Below are 12,457 nucleotides of genomic sequence, written 5' to 3' on the forward strand. Positions count from 1 at the left end.
CATGGTACATTGACAAATATATTGTGCTTTGCTTTTCCAAAAAGGTAAAAAATATGCACAATATCAACATTCCTTGCCAGATATTTAATAATGACTTTGATGTGCACTATCACCATTTACACTGTTTGAAAGGACAGTGTCTGTTGAACAACTTTTGCGTTTACATTTTTAGTCTAGCTCTTATAGTTAGAGTTATGAACATTTGTTTTCTGTATGGTATTACAAATGGATTTTCTGAAAATGAGCTCAGGCTGCACTGTTGTTCCTATGGTGGAATTAAGCAGATAGCTTTTTCGGAGCTGCTCCAGAGTGAATGAGTTAAAAAAGAACTTAAGACACACTTACTCAATTCCAGAACCTGCCCCTGCTATGACCCTACATAGTTCTCTCCCCCCCACACTCATATCACTCTCAGTTGATCCTACTCATACTCTGCACTCTCCCTCACTAGTTCAGTAACAAAGAATTGTTCTGAGAAGAAAAAAAAAAATTCTTTCAATTATAATTTTCACATGTAATTGTTTATTTGTTACTTTGTTACTATTGTATGTAGTATTTGTTTTCTTACTGTAATGATATATTGCACTGTCTGGAGCTTTTCTCCTCTGGTCTCCATTGAAAATGGGACACAATCCCAGTTGGACTAACCCGGTTAACAAATGTCAATAAATAAATAATAAAATCCAGTGGTTTCTAAAAACACTTTGGTGCCAGCATGCCCATCCTCTGGAATTTATGCTCCCTCTTCTCCCATGCATAAAGAGAGAAATTCAATGGTGGGTAGGTTCAGCAGATTCAACTGAACCCAGGGCTTCCATTTCAGCAGCCAACCCCACTTCAGGAACTCTACACAGATGCCTCAGACTTGGGGAGGGGAGCAACTCTGGGTCACTTAAAAGGCCATGGCCTTTGGTCTTCAGTCAAAAAGCAACATGTTAATGTAAAATAAATGAGGGCTTTGATCCTGGCATTTTAAGCCTTTCACTCCTCCATACTCCCTGGACCCCTGAAGTTATTCACTGACAACACTATGGTTGTATGGTATGTGAACAAACGGGGGCACCAAGTTATACCTGCTTTGCAGGTTGGTACTTCAAACCTGAGAGATTGCCTCACAAGCGAAGGTTTTGTTGCAACCATTTTATATTACTTTGGCTCAAAATGTGCTGGCAGATACTCTCAGCAGGTCCATGAATGGATGCTTCATAGGGATGTGTTTCTGGACATTCTCCACCAGTGGAGTACTCCTCAAATAGACCTATTTGCATCCTCCATGAACAGACATACTTCTAAAGTTTTGTGCCAGAGTTCCAGACCCTCTGGTATGGAAGGTGAATGCTCTATCTTTCTTATGGAAAGGGATGTTTCTTTGTGCATCCTTCCTTCCCCGCTCATTCACAAGGTCCTACTGAAAATACAGCAGAACAAGTCAACAGTCTTGCTGGTGACTCCCTTTTGGCCAAGACAGCACTGCTTCCATCTTCTTCTGCATTTAGCCAAGGGTAATCATAACAAGTTACCCCACAGGGTGGATTTTCTCACACAAGACAAAGGGATTGCTTATCCATCCTCATCTCACCTCCCTGAATCTAACTCTGTGAGTGATGGGCTTTTGATCCCTTCCCAACACCTTTTTTTTTCCTGGGGACGTGCATCTAGTCCTGCAGGAGGCTAGGAAACCCAACACTAGGAGATCCTGTTTATCCAAATGAAAGAGGCTCTCCATCTCATTTCTAAAGAAAGACATAGATCAATTTTCAGTGGACATTTCATGCACATTCCATTGGTCCTATTTGTGTGAGCTGTTTAAGGCTGAGTTGGCCTATTTTTCTATCAAAGCCCATCTGTCAGCCATTTCAGCATGTCTGCCCTTATCTCCTCCCCTAGCTTCTAGGTTAGACATTGAGCTCTTCCTCAAAGGTGTCATTCAGATTAGACCTTCCAGGAAACCTGTCCCTTATCCCTGGGATCTAAATTTTGTCATAGAAAAGCTCACCCACGCTCCCTTTGATCCTGCAGCATCAGCTTTCTTAAAATGTTGTACATGGAATACAATCCTGTTAGTAGCCATCACTTCTGCCAAAGGAGTTTCTGAAGTCCACGCCCTTATGGCTTACCAACCTTTTCTTATTTTCCATAAGGATAGGTTATCTCTTAATACTAACCTTCCTTCATGCCCAAGGTGGTTAATGACTTGTCCCTAAACCAATTCATTCACCTGCCCACCTTTTTTCCTAACCCAAAAAACCCCTAGTGAATGGGTCCTAAATTCCTTGGATGTGCACAGACAACTCAAATTTTATCTGGACAAAACTAAGCCCACTAGAAAATCTGAGCAATTGTTTGTTTCCTTTCTTCCCAGGGCGCTGGGGAAACCCGTTTCCAAATTAACTGTTTCTGCTTGGATTTCTAAGGCAATTTCATACATTTATGTCTCCCATGGGAAGACATTTATTACCTCTGTGAAGGCTCACTCCACAAGAGCAGTAGCCTCTTCAGGGACTTTCTTCAAGGGTCTGCACACTGCATCTATTTTGGAAGCAGCCACATGGTCTTCTGTCCATACCTTCACCAAACATTACAAACTGGACACTATCTCCAGGTCCAGAGCAGGGTGTGCTAGGGCAGTCTTGTATGGGTTCATAGAAACCTCCTCTGCTCTATCCTCCCTTTCCTTTCCGTGAGCTTTGATACTTTCCCAAAGGTTATGAATACTGCAACACAGGAATAAAAGGACATAGAACAACTGGGTAAAAATCTTACCATAACTATAGATGTCCTCCTCTTCCGTGTTGCAGTGTTCTATGCCACCTTCCTACCCCCTTGGTACTTGCTGTTTACTGGATGATGTTATAAACCTCATATCTTTGGACTGGTCTTCTGACTGGGGCATTCAGTTTTGAGGAATGGTACGTGGCAACATCACCATTATGGCTTACATTGCCTGCCTTGCTGTGTGCAATGTCATACTTAACATGCAGTAGCAAAAGTCTTTTGTATACCGCCCATGCATTTGGGTGACCTAGGCGGGGAATCCCAAAGGTTATGAATACTGCAACATGGAAGGCGGGGACATTTATGGCTATGGTAAGATTTTTATTAATCTATTGTGTATATATGTGTGTCTGTCTGTGTGTGTGTGTATATATATATATATATATATATATATATATGTGTGTGTGTGTGTGTGTGTGTGTATATATATGTATATATATATATATATATATATATATATATATATATATATATATATATATATATATGTATATATATACATGTGTGTATGTGTATATATATATACATGTGTGTGTGTGTGTGTATGTATATATATGTGTGTGTGTTTGTGATATATATGGGTGTACTTCATATGATCGACAGCTCATTTGATCGACCAACTTTTCACAGGGAGCAAAACACCGAAAGCTCATTTGATCGAAACTCAACACTGACACATGAAATTCAAAGCATTATGCCCTTTCCCCCACTGTAGCACGATCCTGGAGTTAGAATATATAGTTGGGGAGGGTGTGGGAGGTTATACATGATACATTTCAAACATTTACATGGATACTTATAACAGAAATGATTAATTGTTTGCAGACAACAATATTTATCTAAACAGTGTGGGGGGCACACACCCCCTAACTATTTATTCTAACTCCAGGATCACACTACAGTGGGGGAAAGGGTATAAGAGTTTTCGGTGTTTTGAGCTTTCAGTGTTTTGGTGTCGGTGAAATGAGTATAAGAGTTTTCGGTGTTTTGAGCTTTCAGTGTTTTGGTGTCGGTGAAATGAGTGTCGGTCATATGAAGTAGACATATATATATATATATATATATATATATATATATATATATATATATATATATATATATATATATATAATGTATGTATGTATGTAAAATGATTGCTGCTGCAGTAGCAGTGATCCATACAATAAAAACAGTTAAATGACTTTCCACTGCAGAAGATGTTTCAGCACTGTGATCACTATTGCATTATGTAAACCCTCCCTTCTCCCCCTCAAAAAATGTGTATGGATTTGTATAGATTTTTCTGTGCTTATGACCCCTCAATAACTACATGCCACCAACTTAATTATTGATACTAGCCTGTCTTGGATATTACCAAAAAGGACCACAGGATCCTCTCCACTTTCTTTGATGTATGCAGCATGAGAAGGATACAGGAAGTGCAGAACTCTGGGAATCTGGCCAATCAAGCTCACCTGCAATGAATTTCCCCGTATATGATTAATACTTCTGTAGCTGTGATCCAAGTACTTTTGCTGTGATAAGTCATTTCACAGCTGTACTTTATCCTTTCAAAGTGATACTATTTATACATAAGAATGTGTCAGTTTAAGGAACTCCAATCAAGAAGAAGAAAGGAGACAAAACTAACAGACAAGGTACTATTTCCTTTTACTTTAACTTGTATTGATGGTTAGGATTTGATAATTAAGTACTAGAAATGTGTAGTGCAAGAGATGCAAGAACTGGATCAGAGTTTAGGATAGCTAGGACTGCACATGAATAAAATGAGCATGATGGATTTTGGAGCAAATCAGAGACTTAAACTGGCTGGTATTTGAAGGGTGAAAACTGGAAATTTATTGGATTGACTTTTAAGGGAAGCAGGACAGGGTTACCACCTGTCCCACTTTCCGAGGGACAGTCCCTCTTTGGGCAGTTGTGTCCTGACAAAAAAACTGTAAAAATGGTAAATGTCCTGAGATTTTAGGACCAAATTATTTCCTATATTTTATGTAATAGTTGCATAAAACAGTTATTCTGTATCTGAAATACCTAACTGTTATAAGAAACAGAATAAGCAGCTAAAATGCTGCAAGAATAAGCTTTTATTTAGGCAAAAAAAGTTAAGTTCTATACTTTGTACTGGCCATGGGTATGTGTCGGCCTGTAAAATCTGATTTTTGTACCAAAAATGTCCCACTTTGGCCATTTGAAAAGCTGGCAACCCTAAAGCAGGATGGATTTCATACTTGGAGAGGATTTTTGTGATGGGTGAGCAAAAAACAGTGCCTCATGGATATGCATGTTATTGCACTGAGCAAGAGTTTATGTGGTAAAAACAATGTTGATGGAGCTATGTGACTGTGGGGGTATGTTTTTATTTTGCCTGAGAGTTTGTGAAATGGCTGTTGGGTTTGATGTTTTTTAATGTTCGGAAAAAGAGGATGACTCCATTTAAACCAGGAGTTTATCATAGCTCGGGGGAAGTATGTTTTAGTTGTAATCCAATGGCTGGTACATGCTGCGCAATTAACATTGAGGCACATGGATTAAGAGGTGTTGTGGATGGGGGCAGGTGCACCTTCTGAGGTACTTCTACCCCTGTTTTTGAGACCATTGTGGGGGAGATGGAAGTATGGTAACTTTTAACAGTGACATCAGATGCATTTTTATTAACTAAGTAAATGGAAAACTGGGAGAAAATGTATATAGTTTAATAGAAAGGAGTGGTAAAATACTTGGGGAAATTTTACTTAGAGCCTGATGAAGTGTATGATTAAGTAAAGCAGCACTAGCTTTTTGAACAGCAGGAGAAACATTTGACAGGGAGAACAAAATGTGGCGAAAAATTGATAGAACAAAATATGGAACTTTTTATGAAACTTTGTGCATAAGAACCTGCCAACCAGATGAAATAACACTAAAAAGGAAGGAAGAAAAGATTATTTGGTTTATTAATATCAGGAATTTGGTAATTATGTTTTTCTTAAAGACATTAGGAGTTTAGGGAGCTGCATTGAAAAGTATGAGGATTTACAATTTTATTTACTTACTTTTATCTGTTTATTCTTTGTTGACCAGCTTATTCGTAGTAGGCCAATGTCTTCTTTTCAGGGGCAGTCCAAAGTGGTATTTATACTGATTTGTGGACATTTGGCCAGGGCACTGGTGAACTTCTCCTACTCTTTTTTTTTTTTTTTTTTTTCAGCAAGTGCCATGGGATCTTTTATGTTCACCCAAGTTTAGCATCTCATTTGAAGGGCCTCACGACAGCCCCCTTGTGCTGCACTGCAGTATCAGTATGGGAAAATGTATCCAAGTAGGAACAGAAGCCACAGCCTTCTGATCTTCCAGCACAAAAGGCAAATGTGCCACCTGTTGAGTCACTGACACTATGTGATGATTTAAGTATATACATAAAAGCGCTGGATGGAGTTATATTGGTTGCTGGGCAGCCAAGTGCTCCAGATTATGCAGAACACACCGCATTCAGCCCCTAACTAGCACACTGTTCCGCTGTTCTGCATTGAACAGCTTTGGCTCCACTACACGAGTTTGGTCGGTTAGTATACTGCAGTTATTGCCAGTTGGCATCGCGGTATACTAACCAATCAAGTAATCGCTCCGCTGTTCCACGTTGAGCAGCACTGGCTATGCTATAAGGTGTTTGATTGGCTTGTATACCACAATTACAGCCAATCGCAATTGCGGTATATGTGCCAATCAACTAAGTTGTCGTGAGGGCAGGATTCCACCACGTACAGTGAGTTTCCAACATGTACGGGTTAACTCACTACACCTTCAACAACAATATACAGACTCACACCCCTCAAGCAAGGAATTCTGCCCCCTGCAGCCTTATTCTTAATTCATTTAACTCCGTAGTCATGTATCTCAGTGTTATGGAGACAACCACATGTACTTTCAACAAATCTCTAGTGGATAGTGAAAACTGATAAAAAAAAAAAAAAAATGGCTGCAAACGACACTTTAAACAGACGTATTTCAGGAAGTTTCCGTTCTACTTAATACTACTAGTTTTTTCCAGCTCAAAGGAAAAAATATTTTTTTCAAAGCAAAACCTTTTAGCTCCAGACATTTAAAGGCTAAGGTATTAGAAACATGTCTACTTTTTTTATTCTAGAAAATGTCTTTTTTGACCCATGGTGTTTTAAAATCCATAGGTTCATAGGTGTGTACTAGGCTAATGGCCCTGGAGCCTTTACAAGCCTAGCCCGTAGGATTACCCTGGCATCGTGCCACCCAACCTTGGTTCCTAGTGCCTCTGTCGAGTAGAGCCACTGGAGTGATCCCCGGGGTGAATTTTCTATTTCCCATCCACTCATCAAGATTTCTCTTGAAGAGGGCCAGTGAGGTGCTCTGCTTGACATGTATGGGAGGTCTATTCCATAGCATGGGCAGTCTCTGGGTTATGAACCTGTCCCTCTAGCATGTTCTGTTGATTGTGGTAATGAGGTTGAGGTCTCTGGAGCGTGTGGTGTGGAGAGATTGGGATTTCTTTAGATGTAGCATTTCTAACAGAGCTGGGTCAGACATGGCTTTGTAAGTCAAGCAGAGATCACCTCTAAGTAGGTGATATGAGACAGAGAATAGTTGGAGTTTTTTGAGTATGTCCATATAGGACAAGTGTATAAGGCCTAGGATCCTCTTTGTGAGGTACTTTTGCGGCCTCTCCAGTTGTTGCAGGTATCTAGTGAGGTACATGCCAAATGGGGCATTGTACTCGATGATTGGCCTAATGAGGGAAGAGTAGAGGGAGACAATGACCTCTTTCTTCCTGGATGCAGAGCCCTTAGTAATGAAATGTGTCGCATAGAACTTTCTGACCACAGTGGCAACGTGGTGGTCAGAAGAGAGGTTGCTGTCAACCTGTGTTCCCAGATCTCTTATAACGCCTTCTGTGTTCAGTGGACTACCATCAATGTGATAATTCAAGGGAACCTGGTTTTTCCCAAAGGGAATGAAGGCACGTTTTTTGGCATTGAGCTGGGGGGATTTTTCTTGTTGTTGGAAAACAATTTACGAGTAGGTAAATTTAAAACATCTAACAGGCAAGAGTGAATAGAAATTCAAGGAATAACTGTGTTGTTGGAAAGAAAGAGTAGGTAAGGAATTTAGGAAGCATATTACTCTGAACAGTGGGATGCCACAGAACAAGGTTGGCAGTGCAGAGCTGTCTAAAACTACATTTATCTGTAACACTGGAACACAGAGAGACAGGCACACTAAGACATACATGCAGACACACACACACACACACACCTCTCAACTTCAAATCAGTTGTATTTTATGAGGAACACCATAAGTCTATGAGGAGCTCTGCCATATCTCTCAACCTCTTAGACCAAGAAATCCGAACGAAGCTATAATTAATGGTGGGACAAAGGCCCAAAAATAGGGGCAGTTATTAAATGCTGCTCTTACAAACATATAAAGTTGATAGAGTAATAGGTTTTGCATTAGCATGACTTTTCTAAAGGGTAAATCTTATGGTCCATTTATCCATGTAGTAAGAATACGTTGACCTCCTTTGACGGTGTCAGTGATATTATATTCCTAAAAGTGAGATTAGGAAATATCTAGGAACCAATTGGCTGAAGTATTCCAGCCACACAAAAAAATGTAATTACTTAAAGCCAGGCCAAAAGTGAGTCAGCAATTAGGTTGTAAGTCTATTAACCAAAATAAGAAATGAGTCCAGGCTATTGTATATCAGTTTATTTTACAGCTGCCACACATTTCCAGCACTTTACTGTTTTTGACTGAACAAATACTTGGCTTATAATGATTTGGCTTTCGTCTTCACTGAGTTTAAACAAGCTTACTAGGCTAGGAATCCGCTTGTGTTTATATTTCTAACCTATGAACACCAGGTGTGCATGTAGGTGGCTAACTTTTGGGGCCGATATCTGTCTGACTGAACAAATTGAATTACGTTACTGTTTTCTGTTTTTTTTTTTTTTTTTTCACTTTCATCCCAGTGTTACATCACAGGGTATACAGACGGTGGCTGTCTTTTTAGGTAGGGATGAGGAGGTATGCTAGATTGCTAACTTTTCATAGTGCATGTACAAATTTCATCTCTACATAGAGGTACTGTGACTGATGTTAGTGACCAAACATCTCCCCCCAGATATGCACTGAGACAGCAGTTATCTATGTCGCCTACCACAGCTACTTCATAGTTACATGCAAAATGTCAGCCTTGTTTAAATATTCAATGTCTCTTCCAAAATGTGCCCAGATTTATGGTTCATATATACTTCAACTTACTGATTTTGCTTGAAAGACCACTTCAGCTTGGCACCGTGGAAATGTTGCGTTTTTGCGCAGTGTGAAAATAGGGTGCTCCACATTTTGCCTGTTTGTCACACTTTGACAGGGTCTGTGTTCCACATTGACCTCTTTAAGAGGTTGAGACCTAAGAGGCTGAGACCTATGATTGGTTGTAAGTCAGGAAGCTTGAAATAGGAGATTAGTGATGTATTATGTAACAATATCAAGATAGCTTCATAACTTAAGTGCACCAGGTCACATACTTTTTTGGTTTTGCCTCAAAATCCTGAGTAACAGATGACAGAATGCAAAGGACTGAGAATACAAGAGCTTGAAACACAGATGACTGAAGATCATTAGTAAACAACAATACTGTAAAAATGAAGTTACTGTGGAGGGGGGGCAAGCTCCCTTGTGCCCCTCGTTTAATTATTCACATTCTAAAGTTACATCAGCATACTGTTTAAATTACAAAAAATGTTGTGCTCAGCATTACTTGAGGTGGTACAATATTTCATTTAAAATAACTAGTGGGTGGTGGAGGGACCATCCTTTTCCTTAGCTTTAATGTTCACGATTCTGTGAGTCTCATATTAAATTACTTTCTCAGGAACCAATGTGATGTTTCTATTGTGCCAAGCAGTGGGTTTTGTTTATCATAGGATATGTGATATATAGTAAACTTCAAATCCTGTAACTTTTGCTTTGTGTTTGGATTAAGTGAACCAGAACCATTAATAAGGTGTACACTGTCTCAGCCTCCTCCTTCCCACATTAGTTTCCCCTAGTTTAATGTCTTCCTTCATCTTCTTAACACATTTACTTAAGTCACATTTAGCAACAATGCCTTCCTTTTGCCACAGTTTTAGTAACTTACTAATCAGTTCTGCACTGTTTATATCAAGCAACCACTTTATTTTTCTCCCACCCTTTTGATTTTCATTACTGTACTTAGCTACATGTAGGAAGTGACACTTGTATGGTGAAAACCACAATGCCTCAATAAAATTTGTATCCATAATTACCTAACCTCTGTTCCCTCTAAACTTCTAATAAATTAGTACTTTCAATTCTTATTAATCACCCTACTGCTACTATACACTCTTAATTTATTTTGCATTGCATTTTTACACTTTCTTCTCCTCCAAACTTCCTCACAATCCACACATTATAGATCATAGTAACTACTGCATAAAAATCTCATATCTGCCTCACAGTCCACCACTCAAGTGTGAGCTACATGCTGTAAGCTCTCCAAAATCACCTTGGTTTTAGTATTACCTACAGTTACGTTATCCTTTCAGATTATTGAAGTAACTTGATCCCACAGCCTGCTTAGACACATGTAAAATTTTAAAAGTTATTAGAAGTTTGTATTCTTCATAACTGTCGAAGTTGTGTTTGTGACTAGTATAAAAGTACACAGCATGTTTGCTCATATGCCAATAATACTGCTGCTTTGCCTCTTTGTAGTTTGTGTGTGTTACCATCTTAAAAAGTATTTATATCACTGTATTACTGTATAACTGTAGTCAAACCAAATAATTGTAGCAAACTGGTGAAAATAAAAACTAAAAACCACAAATTCACCAGTAGGACTGGTAGACACAAATTTATTTTTCAGGTTAAGCACTTCCATCAAAGTGAAATTGACTTCCTCAGCTTGTGGTGTATAACTGTAGTCACATTTTAAGGTCTGAGTTGTGGCTGAAAGGGGTCTTAGGAAAAGCTCAATCATCTGGCTTTCAAATGTATAAATTAAAGAAGGGTGTGGTTAAATATATATTCACACAATGAAAATGTGATTATAACTGCAATCTTTCTTCCCCATGTTCATTGCTTAGGAATGAGCGTCCATTTGTGTGCGAGTTCTGTAATCATGCCTTCACCCAGAAAGCCAACCTGAATATGCACCGCAGGACGCATACAGGAGAGAAACCATTTCAGTGTCACTTGTGTGGCAAGACTTTTCGAACTCAGGGTAAGTTAAAATAGCTAAGAGTTTAGAAGAAACTCATCCCTGGCTCTTCATGTTCAACAAGATTTTTGTACTCTAAAAATGTGGTATTGATTTTTAAAAGCATGTTTGATGTAAATATACCCTTACAACACATTTATGACAAAATCTGTATTGATCTTCACCTGTTTATCTGTCTTTGGTGAATTCTAGAATATAAGAGGATGTGTTGGCCTTCGATGATCTGTTGTAGGCTTGTTTATCCAATACCCATCACAGCCAAGCCATCGCACCCACCAATTAAAACATAAAAAAACACACTAAGCACATTCTTTTTTGCAGGGATCATACCCCCCACTGTACATTTTGCTATAGGAAGCGTTCTCTGTACCTCTTTACATTTTATAACAAACTGTCAGTGCCACAGTAGCATATAGAATTGGCAGTTTTCACATCGCTACAGCATTTATTTCCCCCCAAGATGCCACATTTTTCAGCTGTTTAGATGAAACTACCAATGCTTAGTTAAACTAATTAAAAGAGAACAGAAGGTATAAGGTAAATATGAGCCAACTTGCAAGACAATATAAGGAATAAAAAGGTAGGAAATGTAAAAGTAATATCTGTGAAAAAGAGCACCATGTGAAAAATAGAATACCAAATGAAGACCATTGTAATTGCACATATTTTTAATTCAGGCTTGCAGTAAGTGTAACTGTTAGCATGGTGGGATGGTCTGATGAAGCGTAGTAGTTGCTACGCGAAAGCGCTCACATTCAAATAAATGTTCTTTTTCGTTTTAATTTATCCTGGTCTACGGATGATTTTGTGTTGAAAACTGATGCTGATTCATCTTATTTGGTGGAATTGGACTTTACCTAAATATTTCAACTGTTTCGTGGTGAGAGAACCTGGTCTCTACTACCTTATCTGTTTTGCTACTACAGGTGCTCTCTTCAGCCATCGGTGGGAAAAAAAATTTTATTTCAGCATGGTGGGAATAGTTGCATTTAATCAAGCTTGTAGAATCAGTGCTAATAAAGGACATTTCTGTAAAATGTATAAACTGAAAAAAGAATTTATTAAATTTCTGTTATTGAACCAAAATATGAAAAAAGGACGCTTGTTACTAATACTAAAAAGACTAAATATTGTGAAGTCTGAAAATGCATCAGAGATGGTGAGATAGGAGTACAAGGCTTGCTTTTGGAAAGAAATACTGATGATTACTGGCCAAAATGTTGAATTTAAAGTACACACAGATGCAAAGTGTAATATTTTGTCATAGCTGGTTCTAAATAGAGAGCTGTGACATTGTTAACCTATTCTAGCTTCCATATGGCAACATTAGGTCAGAAACTGCTGACATGAATATATAAATTAACATTTTAGTCTGCTGTTTTCAAATAGTTACATAGGTGAATTCTCGTAATTTTTGGATCATAT

At 38.6% G+C, this 12,457-nt stretch overlaps 1 protein-coding gene across 2 annotated transcripts in view; it reads left to right on the forward strand.

Moving 5' to 3' along the window:
* Positions 1-12,457, forward strand: part of ZBTB48 (zinc finger and BTB domain containing 48) — an 823,012-nt gene that overhangs the window by 719,340 nt on the left and 91,215 nt on the right. For both annotated transcript variants that reach the window (XM_044056423.1, XM_044056424.1), the window contains one exon: positions 10,899-11,035. In XM_044056423.1, coding sequence (XP_043912358.1) covers positions 10,899-11,035 — 137 coding nt within the window. The remainder of the gene's footprint in view (positions 1-10,898; positions 11,036-12,457) is intronic.

Source organism: Protopterus annectens, chromosome 14.part0 (genome assembly GCF_019279795.1).
Source record: "Protopterus annectens isolate FY-2018-M chromosome 14.part0, PAN1.0, whole genome shotgun sequence".
NCBI classification, from domain to species: Eukaryota; Metazoa; Chordata; order Ceratodontiformes; family Protopteridae; genus Protopterus; species Protopterus annectens.